The sequence below is a fragment of the Polypterus senegalus genome, chromosome 4, assembly GCF_016835505.1.
Source record: "Polypterus senegalus isolate Bchr_013 chromosome 4, ASM1683550v1, whole genome shotgun sequence".
Lineage (NCBI taxonomy): Eukaryota > Metazoa > Chordata > Cladistia > Polypteriformes > Polypteridae > Polypterus > Polypterus senegalus.
In genome coordinates, this window is record NC_053157.1 from 112,823,256 (window position 1) to 112,840,379 (window position 17,124).

General features: G+C 37.2%; 1 protein-coding gene across 1 annotated transcript in view; it reads right to left on the minus strand.

Moving 5' to 3' along the window:
• The window catches only part of fryl (furry homolog, like), a 355,547-nt gene that overhangs the window by 206,151 nt on the left and 132,272 nt on the right, over positions 1–17,124 (minus strand). Inside the window, 1 exon segment of the mRNA XM_039751183.1 lies at positions 9,733–9,834. Within this exon segment, the coding sequence (XP_039607117.1) occupies positions 9,733–9,834 (102 nt within the window).

Sequence of the window (17,124 nt, forward strand, 5' to 3'; positions counted from 1 at the left end):
AAATAATAACAGGGTGGAATCTGTTTATGTGTTGTTTTATACCAAAGGCTAGATTCAAATAATTTTAGAACCTGGTAAGGACCGGATATTTTTTTATGATGTCCAGATATACAAAACCATACAAATGTAAGAGGGTGTCCTTTCTTTTTCACATGCACAAATAATATTATGATAAAACTTTTATACTTGAACAGAAAACATTATATTTCCTCAGTATCTATATCTAAAAAAACACAAGGCATTCAATTATCCTTTTTAAAAGCACTGATACTATAGATGGTGATGTCTATAAATATTGCAACTTGTAAACAAAACATTCAGCCTTTGCCTTGAAAATATCCTGAGGCATCTAAATGGTTAGCAGAGGTGCAACATGGTTAATTAAGTTTGCCACATTCAAAGTTGATTTTTTAATGCAGTTCTCAGTAAAATGTATCATTTTTATATTTAGATCAAATGGGATAGTAGAGGGGTCAAGATCTCACCATAATAATAGGATAAGGTGACATGCTATGAATGTAATGTAACATACAGTGGGTACGGAAAGTTCAATTCAATTTTTCACTCTGTTATATTGCAGCCATTTGCTAAAATCATTTAAATAAATTTTTTTCCTCATTAATGTACACACAGCACCCTATATTGACAGACAAAAAAAAAACATTTTTGAAATTGTTGCAGATTTATTAAAAAAAAAAAAAAAAACTGAAATATCACATGGTCTTAAGTATTCAGACCCTTTGCTGTGACACTCATATATTTAACTCAGGTGCTTTCCATTTCTTCTGATCATCCTTGAGATCACCTTCATTTGAGTTTGATTTGTGTTTGATTTTACTGATTGGACTTGATTAGGAAAGCCACACACCTGTCTATATAAGACCTTAAAGCTCACAATGCATGTCAGAGCAAATGAGAATCATGAGGTAAAAGGAACTGCCAGAAGAACTCAGAGACAGAATTGTGGCAAGGTACAGATCTGGCCAAGGTTACAAAAAAATTTCTGCTGCACTTAAGATTCCCAAGAGCACAGTGGCCTCCATAATCCTTAAATGGAATACGTTTTGGACGACCAGAACCCTTCCTAGAGCTGGCCATCCGTGCTGAGCTACCGGGGGAGAAGAGCCTTGGTGAGAGAGGTAAAGAAGAACCCAAAGATCACTTTGGCTGAGCTCCAGAGATGCAGTCAGGAGATGGGAGAAAGTTGTAGAAAGTCAACCATCACTGCAGCCTTCCACCAGTCAGGACTTTATGGCAGAGTGGCCTGTCGGAAACCTCTCCTCAGTGCAAGATACATGACAGCCCGCATGGAGTTTGCTAAAAGACACCTGAAGGACTCTGAGATGGTAAGAAATAAGATTCTCTGGTCTGATGAGACCAAGATAGAACTTTTTGGCCTTAATTCTAAGTGGTATGTGTGGAGACAACCAGGCACTCCTCATCACTTGTCCAATACAGTCTCCACAGTGAAGCATGGCGGTGGCAGCATCATGCTGTGGGGTGTTTTTCAGCTGCAGGGACAGGACGATTGGTAGCAATCAAGGGAAAGATGAATGCGGCCAAGTACAGGGATATCCTGGACAAAAACCTTCTCCAGAGTGCTAAGGACCTCAGACTGGGTCGAAGGTTTACCTTCCAACAAGACAATGAACCTAAGCACACAGCTAAAATAACGAAGGAGTGGCTTCACAACACCTCTGTGACTGTTCTTAAATGGCCCAGCCAGAGCCCTGACTTAACGCAATTGAGCATCTCTGGAGAGACCTAAAAATGGCTGTCCACCAATGTTACCATCCAACCTGGACAGAACTGGAGAGGATCTGCAAGGAGGAATGGCAGAGGATCCCTAAATCCAGGTGTGAAAAACTTGTTGCATCTTTCCCAAGAAGACTCATGGCTGTATTAGCTCAAAAGGGTGCTTCTACTAAATACTGAGCAAAAGGTCTGAATACTTAGGACCATGTGATATTTCAGTTTTTCTTTTTAATAAATCTGCAACAATTTCAAAAAATATTTTTTTTGTCTGTCAATATGGGGTGCTGTGTGTACAATAATGAGGGAAAATTTTAATTTAAATGATTTTAGCAAATGGCTGCAATATAACAAAGAGTGAAAAATTGAAGGGGGTCTGAATACTTTCCGTACCCACTGTACTACAATAAATTGTTCAATAAGCAGCAAATTATCCACAACAGTCAGAAGTGTGCATGAGGCAAGTTTCAAGTTGAGTTAAAGCATACTTCAAATAGATGGATGAGACTTCTTTATCTGGAATTCTGAATAAAAGCTCCTATTCCCAGTGTCGCCGAAAAATAATCTATTGGTGTACACTATTAAAGAATTTCTAATACGTATGACTTCATTACTGCTACTTCTGTACTGTCTCCACAATTGACACCAAATGCTAGTCAGCAAAGTCAACCAGGTTTCTTTAATACCCCTGAGTTGCATTTAGTAATAGGAACGTGTCAAATTTATATTTAAAGAAGAGTTGTTACTACTTTACAAATGTTAAAACTGTGTAGTTTAGTGATAGTGGAAATACATGACTGCCCTGTAAGGATCCAGATGATATTAACATCTCAGCTTAAAGTAGCTCCTTCATTGATACCATATTTTGAGTGAATGCTTTCTCAATGGTAATTAGTTCTGACTGGTTTATCTCTACCTGATTCTTTCTAGAATCTCATAGCATGTGCAACTGCAAACTGTAGTAAATTGAAAGTTAGGTAGTGACATGCCACCCTCTGCAGTTACTTATTTTTTTTGTCTACTAACGTAAAGAGGGGAAAAGAAAAATGCCATAACTGTGGTAATTTTGTGAGGAATGGTCAGGCGGCAATACGTTAATCTTACAAAATATAATTACATTTTTTTGAGGTGGGCATACCAAAACTCAATGTGAAATAAAAATTTGAAATTTGAGCCACATACACATGGTATACTAGTGTGTTAGTATATAAGATGAGAAATGTCTTTTATTAAGCATTTGAAAATTTGTTTAAAGGATATAAAATAAGAAATACAAAGTGAAACTCTTTCACTTAACTGATTTACAATTTTTTTTTTACAGTAAATACCCTAATATTTAAAAGAAAAAAGAAATCACAAAATAATTTTAAACACCTAAAAGCATATTCCTGCAGCACTGAGTGTAAATCAGAAACTGACCAGAAATGATGTCAATAATGGTTGTCACTCCATTGTGAAACTGAAATCTTTGAATAGCATTTATCCATCTTTGAACCCATACAGTCTAGTTCAGGGTCTCTAACATGAACCAGAGAGGATACAAAGTCCATGACAGATGTGTTCCACACATTGCCATTGAAGAAAAATTAATGAACAGCGCTGTTAAAAATTAATCTTTCTATAACAACAACAGTACATTGTGGCGTGTCATTTACTTTGCATTTCTTGATGTAATGAATACTAATTTCATCAGTGCCTAATATAATACAAAGCTGGCATACAAACATTCACAGTGTATATATCTTTACTTTCTCCAAAAAGCAGAATTAGATAAGACACAGACAGTCTCAAATTATAACTGCCGGGATCCTAAGTCTCTCTTGCAAAATCTTAAGTTATTAGCAGAGATGATGATGAGATATGTTACTTCAGGAGATTCTAGGGTCATGGTGTTAAGCTGTGCCAGCTTGTTAGTAAATATTGTTATGAAAACTGTCTTAGACTTCTAACACCCAAGACATTTACCCAAAGAAATGACAGTGGTCAGAATATAGCTAGGGTATGACAGGTCAAATGTGACATTAATGGTTCCATATTTCCATCTGAAAGAGTAAAGTGAATCCAAGTCATGAAGAAAGTACTCTGTTATGATAGAAGCACTGCCTACCCTTCTAGTGCCTTCTCGGCCATACCACCAACTAATAGTGAAGTTCAAACCCCTCTAAAGGCAATTACTTCTTGTAAAATTCCAAAACTCTTTTAAAAATGTCACAGATGCAACCCTCCCTGGAGGACTTTACCTTTTACAGATGTGCTGGTTTCAGTGCTAAAAGTAATAGAAATAGTTTTTTTGTTTTTACTGACATGTAATTCCAGATTATTCAGATAAAGCTTTTAACCAATTTTGGCACTTTGTCTCTATAGGCAGACTTATTACAGTGCTCTCCATAATGTCTGGGACAAAGACACATTTTCCTTAATTTACCCTTCTGCTCCACAGTTTCAAAATTCCAAATCAAACAATTCAGACATGATTCAAGTGTACATTGCAGACTTTAATTTAATGGTATCTGCATACATTTCAGTTACACCATGTACAAAATTACAACACTTTTCCTACATTGTCCCCCATTTCAGGGTACCATAATGTTTGCATTTCCATTTTTTAGCTTTGAAAAATTCCTGTTCTGCTTTAGCAATATGTGGGATTCTTATCATGTTGTAAGATGAATGAAGATCTAGTGAGTTTGGGGGCATTAACTGGAACTTGAGCAGATATTTCTATACACCTCAGAATTCATTGTGCAACTATTTGGCAGCAGGGGGTGCTGGAGGAAAGGCATTTAGAAAAATTGTGACTGAAATGTAGGCATATACCCTGTTTAGCAATTCTGGAATAATTTTTACTGTGGAGATAAATCAAGGGGAAATGTATCTTTTTCAACCAAATATTATAGAGGGCACTTTATAATTTAGTAATAGCCCTGAAGTAGTATTAATGACCTTTCATATTGTGTCTACAATTAAAATACTAGGCTGCAGTTCTATGTGATACTTGTACTAATGGTGACAAATTTAGAGATACTGTAAATCATCTTTAATACTAGGAGGCTCTGCCGCCTGCTTGCTTCGCTCACCATTTCATTTCTTTCTCTCTAATAAATAAACCGACTTTTTCGAATGTTTATCCCTGTGATTTGTTAATTGTCTTTGCAAAAGCTATTCTAATGGGAAACTTAACGGTTTAATACGAATATATATCAAGATCTCCTTTGTTGTCTGTTATCCGTGGAAGATGTACTACATTACCTTTCTTGGATACATTCTTCTTTTAACAGTAATTCCGGCAGTGGAAGACCGGACCGTGTTAGCTTTTGTAGATATTCTTCAGGATATTGTAAGTTGATGTTTTCATCTTCCGCACGATTACCACCAACTGTTTCAGCATAGTCTATTGATACACATTTAACCAATTTGCCATGTAACCGATTGACAATTTTCAAGTTAATTAATTTGACTTCATCATTTCTGGGTGCTAGGATTGTCCGTGTACTCATTTCTTCTGTTGATAACCCTTCGGGATGAATTTGTTCAATAAGATTTGGATACAATAAGTCTTCTTTAATTGGGAACTTAAAGTGAGGAAAATGTAAATATGTATAAGAGCTGAGAGAGCAGGAACTGCGTCTGTCAAAAGCATTCTCACGAATGAGAGGTGAGAGGACTGTGTGCGTGGTTGAATATGGTTGAGAGTAGGGAAGGACTTGAAAAAATCTCATGGCAAAAGTCTCGTCTCATGAGACTTGAAAAAATCTCTTGGAAATAGTCTCGTCTCAGGATTTTCTTTTATATTAGAGATAGATTTTCTGTCAGAAGACCAAATCATTCTTTAAAAAAAGTCTGAAAAGGTTAATTGTATAAAAAAACAGTGATAACAAGTGAGCAAATAGGAACATACCATATTGCATAGTTGAGAATAATTTTTTCACATTCCTTCTTGAAACAGTCACTCACTAATGAAGCATTTACTACTGAGTCTCTCCATGTCACCAGGCCATGTTAGGCCTTTGTAAGATACTAAGAGATATCTGGATGTGGCATTTATTATAGCAAAGGAGGGAATCTATCTAAAATCACCAACAAAAGCCACCTGCTGCCACAACTAGCAATTACAAAATGAAAAACTGGCAAGAGCACAGCATACATATGAACAAATATACAACAGGAAAACAGCAACTGAAATGCACATCTCAAAGCAAACATTTAGGACTTCAGCAAGGACTTCACCAATTACACGTGCAAAAAAAACAACTATCATTGTCCCCGAAGAGAGCACAACTCTCTCTCTCCACAATACAGTGTTTCAAAACTCACCTGCAGGGTTTCAATTTGTTTTCTTATACTGTTGTTAGATGGCATCTAGAGAAAAGTAATGCAGGACAGAAAAAACACACAACATAAAAAGCATGAAAATGGGGGTGCACATGCATGTTACATAACAAAAAACATAACAGTATTAATGTATTAAATTACAGTAAAACCTTAATGGAAAACAGTACAACAGCATAAAATAAAATGCTAAATGTAAAATTTGGGTCCAACTGGAAAGCATTTTGGCTTTGTTCATAATAGTAGCTGGTGCTTTAAAAAAACAAAGCTTGCAAAAAAAAAACAATGCAAATGAAGGGTAACAATCAAAATGCAAAGCAGAAAGCACAATGTTAGCATATGGGTTAAATGATGAAGTAGGCATGCACAAACTGAAACACAGAGAGTTTACAGCAACACAGACAGACAACTATGGAAACAATCTCAAAAAAACATACAAAGATTTTCTTTTTAACTGATACAGAACATCTACAATTTATTTAGTGTGTTATGCAACAATGAGCTTTGTGTAACCCTCTACAGAAAGCCATTTACCCGAGAATGCCTTGGAAAAAAGTAATTTATTAGATAAATGCCAACAGCTATGGAAGATTCAGCTGCTAAAAAGATATTTTGTAACAGCTGAGACCATACGCTTATTATTATTATATATTTGACTAATCCCTTTAACCAAGGCAACTTATAAGGACAAAGCTTTTTGCAATAATTATTTAAACAGTTGGGGCACATGTAAGTTAAGTGACTTATGCTGCAAGTGACAGTGGGAAAATGAATGCACTACCTGATATCAATGTCTTAATCATTAAACCACATGGCCTGTCTAACAACTGAACATGAAAACAAGGTATTTCGAAAACTAGATAGTTAAAAGACCCAAGACGGGTGAACCCTTTATCTACATGACAATTTTAAACTTAAACTGGGCTGAATAATCTGATATAAAGACAAAGTTTTTGGGAATGAACAGGTCTAAGACCTTAAAATGTGGTATTTAAGAGAAAGAAGCAGAAGACTGATTATCTGTGATTAATAAAAAAGTAAGGATAACAAAATCAAATGCACTGCAGATTAGAAGCAAACAAATATGACTAAAAATTGCAATTAACAGTACTACTAAGATTTCTAAAGAGCTTCACAGATGTTCCATTAACATTTCAGTCAGTAAGCAAGCATTCAGGTAAATATAATGTCCCTTGATAAACTTGAAACAAAAGTATTTCCAATTCTATCTGATTCAGAACATTAGTTATTAAAACATATCCACAATCTGACAAAATCTTTCCATGGGAACATGACCATTTTTACAGTATTTCAAAATGACCATACGCTTCTGAGCATAAATGTTATTTAAATATCACTGTAATAAAGTTGCCTTGTGATACACATTTTAGGGCTAATTTATAAAGGTTAAATCAAAGACAACGTTCAAATTTTGAACAATGTCATAAATGATTGTTAACTATTGATTTTTATTTTTAAGCTTATAAATAAGAGCAAGCTCTTACTCCTTTTCTATGTTAACTAATGTTGTCTTATTTTAATTTCTTATTTTGTCTTTTATTTTTCTTTTCTTCATTATGTAAAGCACTTTGAGCTACTTTTTGTATGAAAATGTGCTATATAAATAAATGTTGTTGTTTGGCATTGCCGAGATTTATTCAAGTGCTATGTCATGGACGTCCAGAGGCCCTGCCCAGCCGGGACACCAATATTGTGGAAGAAAACGTGGTCAGGGCATTATTTGCCCTGGGGCGCTACCGGGGAGCCCACCTGGGTTGCTGTGGCAACACAGATTCCCATAGGGCATGCTGGGAGTTGGAGTTCACTGCAGTCCTCTTGGGATCCGTGAGTGCCACCAGGGGGAGTTGCAGAAGCTGTAGAGCCCTACTTTGGGCTCTCCAAGCACCTGGGAGCGATTCCAGACATCACTCACAAGCTACCTGGAGCACTCCCAGGTGCAGTTTAAAAGGAACCAGCTGCCTTCATTCCCAGGAGCCAGAGTTGGGAGGAAGGGAGATAAGTTTGCTGGACGGAGTGGAGGCAAAAAGAAAGACAGACAGATCCTTGGTTGGGTGCATTAATGTTGGGGCTAGCACTTCCAAAAACAAAGTTGCTTGTATGTGCTAAGATGACTGGAGCACTGTGATATTGAAGGTGTATATTAACAAACCTGTAGTACAAACAGGCAAACACATTCCTTCCCAATACAGAAGTTATACTGAATCACATAAGAAGTTCAAAGTTGTTAGGCTTGAAAGTTAACAGGTAATGGAAGCTTTCATCAGAGTATACTTGTATCTTAAAGAAAATGAGGATGAACAGCTTACAGTCAGTGATCTCACCTTATTAATGAAAAAAGGCTTATTAGAAAGTTCTAGTAAAAAGCTTACTCTTCAAGGTACATTAAAAAAAGCTTATCGATTATGTGAGGATTATTTCTACATAGAAAGAGGTTAGGAGCATGCACTGATATGTGAAGAATAAAGGAAAGAGAGACATTTCTCAGATAATCTTTTCATTCTATATTAACAAATGATTATGGTAGCCAGTGTAACTTTGATGATAATGTTTAAAAGATTTGCACTACTGAAAAGGCTACTCAATTTTTAAAAAGTGTCATTAAGAGGAAGGATGCTGAATAAAAAAAAGTTTATCCTTCCACTAAGGACACAAAAGTAGAAGAAAGCTTAGAATATCTTCCATCTACCTTAAAACTATTGTGTTCAAAAACATTTGAGAGAAGAAATGATGCAGAGAACAAAACTACTGCTATTAGCGAGCGTATAATGCAACTTGTCGGCCTAGAGCTATAACAGCAACACTGTTCTTCAGTATTCCTAAATAAATGTATTCATGCTTTCATTAAAGATACCTTCTTCACACACTGAATCAACTGGGTATTTGTTTTGATACAGTTAGGTCATAACGTTTTAGCATATTGTAGCTGTTGCATCTCATGGAAATCTTACAAAAACAAATAGAAACAAGTTTTTTTGCTGACCACAATATTCAGACCTTTGATGAAAACAAAAAATAAATGGAATGGGAGATAACAGCAACAAAGAAAAATCCCTGAAAATAATTTGTTTAAGTACCTTGGTGTCAGTTTACTCTGTAACAGTGAAGTGAAATGTGAAAACATGAAAATATTTTGAAAGACCAGCAATATATTTAGACATTAATTCTTTAGAATAAAATAAAGTTTATACCTTGTCTATCTTAAAGTCTTGTTCTGACTCTCTTTAGAGAAAATATCAGTAAGAAAAGTCAGCTTTGTCAATAACCAAATACATCAGCAATATTTCAGTTTGTTAACAGATTAATCATCAACTTAAAATATTAGCCCAAAATAAGTGCCAAACTCATATAATCAAATAATATGATAAACTGTTTATATTGGACTTTTTTGGCAAACATTTTGAAAATACACATTTTAATAATTTTCCCAAAGACACTTTGTCAGATTATGTATATGATTCAAAAAAATATTTCTCAGAGTAACTGTGAAGGAACTGCTTTTTTGTAGACTCCTATTTTCATTCATTTTTACCAGACTGTACAGCAATACTCATTTAAGATGTGTTGAAGTTTTAATTCAGCCACAATTTTGTGAGCATCATAAAAGAGAAGGTTAATAGGTTGAAAATTTACCTTTAAATGTGATAGACAGTTCTGTAGAAATATATGCCAGTTGTTAAGAAAAAACTGTTTTTGACTAACACACAGCAGGCATGTAACCAGGGGATAAAGCGCCTGTAAAAAAAATAAATAAATAAATAAAAATAAATACTGTAAAATAAGCAAAAATAAAACATCCATGGAAACACTATACATTGTATTATGCAGTTTAGTAAGAAGATAATGAATAGACCTGCTGCCTTTACAAAGTTTAAATCCTATGCAGTATATGCAAAATGGGTGTGATAACACTTAACACCACAAAATAAGTATCCAAGTCATCCTTCAGAATATTTTACAAATATGTTACATGCTTCATTCTAAAAATAACATGTCTGTCACTATGAAAGTTAACTAATATGCCCTCAAATAACCACTCCTTTATACCAGAGGTTTGTTTTTTTTCTTTCTAATCTAAAATGTATATAGTACTGACATGTAATTTAACATAGTCCAACAAGCAAACAGATGTTCTGTTCTGTTGGAAAATGAACATAGAAACAAGATGTAAATAAACAGGCCAGAATTTAGATAGAAACAGGACACTCAAAAAGGCAGTGTCAGTCAGGAGCAAAAACAACAGTAGGGTCTGTTCTAGGGTGCCAGTTTGTAGGCCAAGTAGGCCAATTTGAATTAAGAGTAAAATGACAGCTCACCTTGCGGTGGGCTGGCACCCTGCCCGGGGTGTATTTCCTGCCTTGTGCCCTATGTTGGCTGGGATTGGCTCCAGCATACCCCCGTGACCCTGTGTTCGGATTCAGCGGGTTGGAAAATGGATGGATGGCAGCCCATTTGAAACCAAGGAGTAGTGAAAATTGACATAAGCAGATGTTCATGAAACTTTATAAAACAGGCATTAACAGAATACTGATAGGTCTTTTGACCCATTGTGAGGGATAGGGGAGGGAATTCAATTCAAAAGAACAATCTGATGTGGAGTATCTTCCTATTTGTGGACTACTTTCATTTTACGGATTATTTATTTAACAATATTTTAGCAAAAAGTACACGTGTTTCAATTTTACCACTCCCAAAGCCATGGTTTGGTCACCAGGGGCCTCATGTATAAACAGTGCGTACGCACAAAATAACAATATAATGGTCCACAGAATGGCCAAACTATTCCAAATACCATAGGATGCTTTAGCTTTGTTACTCTCACTGCACCTTTTTCTTCTTGTTCTTTCAGCTGCTTCTCAGACATTGGATCATCTTTTTCCATATTACTCTCACTGCACCACTCAGAGTATTTATATCACTGTATCTGAGTGTGAATCACAGCTGTACAACAGCTGATTGGAAAGAGAATTATTGGTATACAGCATCAAGCACACGTTTCCTCAGGCAAGTGATCTATTGAACTGTTGTCATACAACAAACGCTTCAGAACCTTTCCTGTACGGACCTCGCAGTTCAGAAAAAGTTTAATCCTTGGGATGAAACTAAACACACTCAATCAGTCCATCAAATGCTCCTTGTAGAACTGTTTGTACTTATTTATAAGTAAAAATAACCACACTGTAAACTTGCGATACAGTTATAATATTGCACAACCTGAACTACTTTATAAAGCGCGTATTTACATATGATGATGATATAATTTTTAAGATGAAATGCAGCAAAATATGTTTATTATACGGATAAAATTTTAACTTCACTTAAATAATCTATATTGTTAATAATTAAACATGTGAGGACACGGTGCCGTAACATCTGTTCACAGATTGTTCCTGCCTCGCGCAGTATATTTGCGGAGGCTGGCGCAACACTGAATTGATAGATAGATTGAATATCTTCGTATTACATGTTTAATTATTCTATGTTCCTTAAATGTTTTGAAGAATCAGCATTCTAAGCTTACAGATGGCTTAACGTCTATTACAAAGCTGATTGTATGGCGATTGGGTATTTGGAGAAAGAAAAGTAAGGACAGGAATTGGAGGTTAGCACGTTTGAAAGAGAGAGTACTGCTAGAATAAAGTACAGTGATTCCTTGCTATATCGCGCTTCGACTTTCACAGCTTCACTTCATCACAGATTTTATATGTAAACATATCTAATAAACATCACAGATTTTTCACTGGTTCGTGGATTTCTGCGGGCAATTGGTCTTTTAATTCATGGTACATGCTTCCTCAGTTGGTTTGCCCAGGTGATTTCATACAAGGGATGCTATTAGCAGATGGCTGTGAAGCTGCCCAATCAGAGCATGTATTACATCTGTACTAATAAAAGGCAAAGCCCTCACTGACTCACTCACTCACTGACTGACTCACTCACTCATCACTAATTCTCCAACTTCCCGTGTAGGTAGAAGGCTGAAATTTGGCAGGCTCATTCCTTACAGCTTACTTACAAAAGTTGGGCAGGTTTCATTTTGAAATTCTACGCATAATGGTCATAAACTGGAACCTATTTTATTCCATATACTGTAATGGACGTTAGCCCGATGGCCGTGGGGGGCGGAGCTGCGTGTGACATCATCACGCCTCCCACGTAATCACGGAACTGACTGTGACTGCAGTACCTAGAAAAGAAGGAAGAGCCCCAAAGAGCGCTTGAAGAAAACGCTGAATACTTTATTCGCGAGATACAAGTTTAATGAGAAGACACGAGGTATAAACGAGACTTTCGATCACTTTGTAACGGTGTTAAACTTGCTGTAGCAAGAAACTTAAGTGCCGGGTCTTGGCTAACATTAAATAACGCCGTGGACATCGCAAGATCGCACGAGATAGCACAAGCACAGCTCAGAAGCTTCGATGCATATACCCAGCGCTCACGGAATGTGTCTGCAAAAGTGGCGTTTCCTGCACTGCAAAAATACTACAAAAGTCGGGCAGTCGGCGCGCGCACTGCACTTCTGCCTTAAGTGAAAGTAAATGTATCTGCAAAAAGTGCCGTTTCCTGCACTGCAAGAATACTTCGCGCCTGCGTAGCTGTGCCGGCCTTTGAGACGCTGACTGCGCTTCTACCTTAAGTGAAAGTAAAAACTTTTCATTTTTTTCCCCTTCCCATGAGCTATAGCCCAGACAACTGTAAACACGGGATCCCATTTCTAGACCACTGGCAGAAATTTGGATGTTCACATAGAAAATGTAATTTCTATACCACAGCCGTCGTAGCTTTCAAAGGGATCTACTACCGAGAGATGATCCATATACATTTTAGCTGCTGTTAGTCCTACTTACCTGTTGTGTTACACAGTCTTTAAAATGTAGTTTACCCAAAACCACTCCAGTAGTGCTCAATATATCTTTACTTCTTAAAACGTTAATGTTTTATTGTTTAATAACTTACAAACTACATTTTTTTTTCCCTTGCACTCAGTGACCAAAGCCATACACACACATATAGACACATACATATATATACACATATATATACCCGAGTGTGTGTATGTATAAATATATTTATTTATTGTCAGGGATGCCAGGGGCCACAACCCGGCCGGGACGCCATGAGGGACCGGATGTGGGTCTGCGCCCACCCTGGATCACGTGGGGGCCACCTTCCTGGTTGCTTTGAGGGTCACGGGTTGAGGGTATGGAAGCCCCACCCTGTAGGGGCCCGTGGTCACCGCCAGGAGGCGCCCCAATGCCTTGGGGACCTGTTACCTCAGCACTTCCACCCACCGGAAGTGCTGGGGAAGATTTAGGAGGACACCCGGAGAGCTGCCGGGAGAACAGCCGGCACTTCCACCACGCTAGGGCGTGGCCAACGGGAAAGTGTTCGGAACACCTGGAGCTCATCCGGGGCTGGAGGCCGTCTCCCTTCATTCAGGGCTGGAGTCGGGTGGAAGAAGGACAAGGCAAGATAGGAGAGTGTAGGCAGCCTGAAGAAGTGGCATTTGTGGCCAGGACTGTGTTGAGGTTTGTGCACTGATTTTGGACTGGGTCTGAATGACCATTTAAATGTAAATATATTTGTAAATAAACACGTGTGGTTGTGACAAACAACATGTCCGCCTGTCTGTGTCCGGGTCGGCTCCACAATATATATATATTAAAGGAACACTTTTAATCGCAAAATGGACTAGCCTGCCACATGATTTTTTCACTTTGATTTTTGGGGCGTCTTTGAATTCAGGGCTCTGTAGGTTGATCATTTTCATTTCCATCAAATGATGATCCTTTCGTTCCGAACACATTACCCAGTCTAAATCAGTATAGATATGCAGGAGGATTTCTTTTTCCCATTGAGATCTGATGTGTTTTCAAAGTGTTCCTTTAATTTTTTGAGCAGTTTATATATTTTATATATATATATTTTATATATATATATATATATATATATATATATATATATATATATATATACACACACACACATATCTTCATATATATATATATATATATATATATATATATATATATATGAAGATATACACACGTGGACAAAATTGTTGGTACCCTTCAGTCAATGAAAGAAAAACTCAAAATGGTCACAGAAATAACTTTAATCTGACAAAAGTAATAATAAATAAAAATTCTATGAAATTTAACCAATGAAAGTCAGACATTGATTTTCAACCATGCTTCAACAGAATTATTTAAAAAAATAAACTCTTGAAACAGGCCTGGACAAAAATGATGGTACCCCTAACTTAATATTTTGTTGCACAACCTTTTGAGGCAATCACTGCAATCAAACGATTCCTGTAACTGTCAATGAGACTTCTGCACTTCTCAGCAGGTATTTTGGCCCACTCCTCATGAGCAAACTGCTCCAGTTGTCTCAGGTTTGAAGGGTGCCTTTCCAGACGGCATGTTTCAGCTCTTTCCAAAGATGCTCAATAAGATTGAGGTCAGGGCTCATAGAAGGCCACTTTAGAATAGTCCAATGTTTTCCTCTTAGCCATTCTTGGGTGTTTTTAGCTGTATGTTTTGGGTCATTGTCCTGTTGTAAGACCCATGACCTGCGACTGAGACCAAGCTTTCTGACACTGGCCAGCACATTTCTCTAGAATCCCTTGATAGTCTTGAGATTTCATTGTACCCTGCACAGATTCAAGACACCCTGTGCCAGATGCAGCAAAGCAACCCCAGAACATAACAGAGCCTCCTCCATGTTTCACAGAAGGGACAGTGTTCTTTTCTTGATATGCTTCATTTTTCCGTCTGTGAACATAGAGCTGATGTGCCATGGCAAAAAGTTCAATTTTTGTCTCATCTGTCCATAGGACATTCTCCCAGAATCTGTGTGGCTTGTCCACATGTAGTTTGGCAAATTCCAGTCTGGCTTTTTTATGATTTGTTTTCAACAATGGTGTCCTCTTTGGTCGTCTCCCATGAAGTCCACTTTGGATCAAACAATGACGGATGGTGTGATCTGACACTGATGTTCCTTGAGCTTGAAGTTCACCTTGGATCTCTTTAGAAGTTTTTCTGGACTCTTTTGTTACCATTCGATATCCGCTCTTTGATTTGTCATCAATTTTCCTCCTGCAGCCACGCCCAGGAGGTTGGCTACAGTCCCATGGATCTTAAATTTCTGAATAATATGTGCAACTGTAGTCACAGGAACATCAAGCTGTTTCTAGATGGTCTTATAGCCTTTACCTTTGACATGCTTGTCTATAATTTTCTTTCTAATCTCCTGAGACAACTCTTTCCTTCGCTTCCTCTGGTCCATGTTGAGTGTGGTACACACCATGTCACCAAACAACACAGTGACTACCTGGAGCCCTATATATAGGTCCACTGACTGATTACAAGATTGTAGACACCTGTGATGCTAATTAGTGGACACACCTTGATTAACATGTCCCTTTGGTCACATTATTTTCAGTCTTTTCTAGGGTACCATCATTTTTGTCCAGGCCTGTTTCATGAGTTTATTTTTTTGAATAATTCTGTTGAAGCATGGTTGAAAATCAATGTCCGAATTTCATTGGTTAAATTTCATAGAATTTTTATTTATTATTACTTTTGTCAGATTTAAGTTATTTCTGTGGCCATTTTGAGTTTTTCTTTCATTGACTGAAGGGTACCAACAATTTTGTCCACGTGTGTGTATATATATATATATATATATATATTTATATTAAGATATGTGTGTGTGTTTATATTATGATATATATATATATATATATAGATATATATATATAGATATATATATATATATATATATATACACACACATATATATACACATATATATACACACACTAATAAAAGGCAAAGCCCTCACTGACTCACTCACTACTAATTCTCCAACTTCCCGTGTAGGTAGAAGGCTGAAATTTGGCAGGCTCATTCCTTACAGCTTACTTACAAAAGTTGGTCAGGTTTCATTTCGAAATTCTACGCGTAATGGTCATAACTGGAAGCTATTTTTCTCCATATACTGTAATGGAGTTGAGCTGGAAGGCGTGATGATGTCACACGCAACTCCGCCTCCCACGTAATCACGTGAACTGACTGTCAACACAGTACGTAGAAAACCAAGAAGAGCTCAAAAAAGCGCTGAAGAAAACTTGCATTATTTAATTGAGAAGGCAGCAAAACAATAAGAAGCGAGCAACTGACATATACAACCATATTCATGAGTGCTGCTACTTCGGAAACAAAGCACGGTGTAAACCTAAAGTTTAAATTAAGTTCATAGACAGGCTGCCGCTGGCGTTTGTAATTTAGTGCCTGCCCATATAAGGCAGTCCGTCAGCGCAATCCAATAGAAACACTGCCGCTAAATATTCACGGGTGAAGGACTGTGCTTATGCAGAGGAAGATAAGATGGTCAGGGTGGTGTTTGGCACAAACTCAGCGAAACTGCGAGAGAAACTTTAAGTGCCGAGTCTTAGCTAACATTACATACAGCCGTGGACATCACACGAGATGGCACCAGCACAGCTGGGAACCTTAGATGCATGAACACAAAGCGGCTCACGTGAACTGACGCAGTGCACAGACAAAAAGCAACAGTTCCACAGAGTGCTGAACTAAAACCGAATTACACAATTGAGAAGGCAGCAAAAAAATATGAAGTGTCTCATACATACAAGCATATTCATAAGTGCAGCTACTGCGGAAACAAAGCACACAGCGAAAAAAGTCAATGTCCCACTAAAGGAAGACAGTGTAAAACCCGTGCATGCAGTGTGTCACATCTCAGATAAAGAGGAAGACGAACTGTTTATTGATGCAGTAAGAAACGAATCGATGAATGAAACGATTGACAAACACGGAATGTAACTTGAACACAACACATCATACAAATATGACCCTGATTGAAAGAAATGATAATCAAATCCTTGATGACAGCAACACTCAATAACACTCACAAAACAATTACTGTATATTGACAATCATGTTACATTATTTTTAAAATGTTCCCTTTTATTTTTCATAACTTCTTTAACAC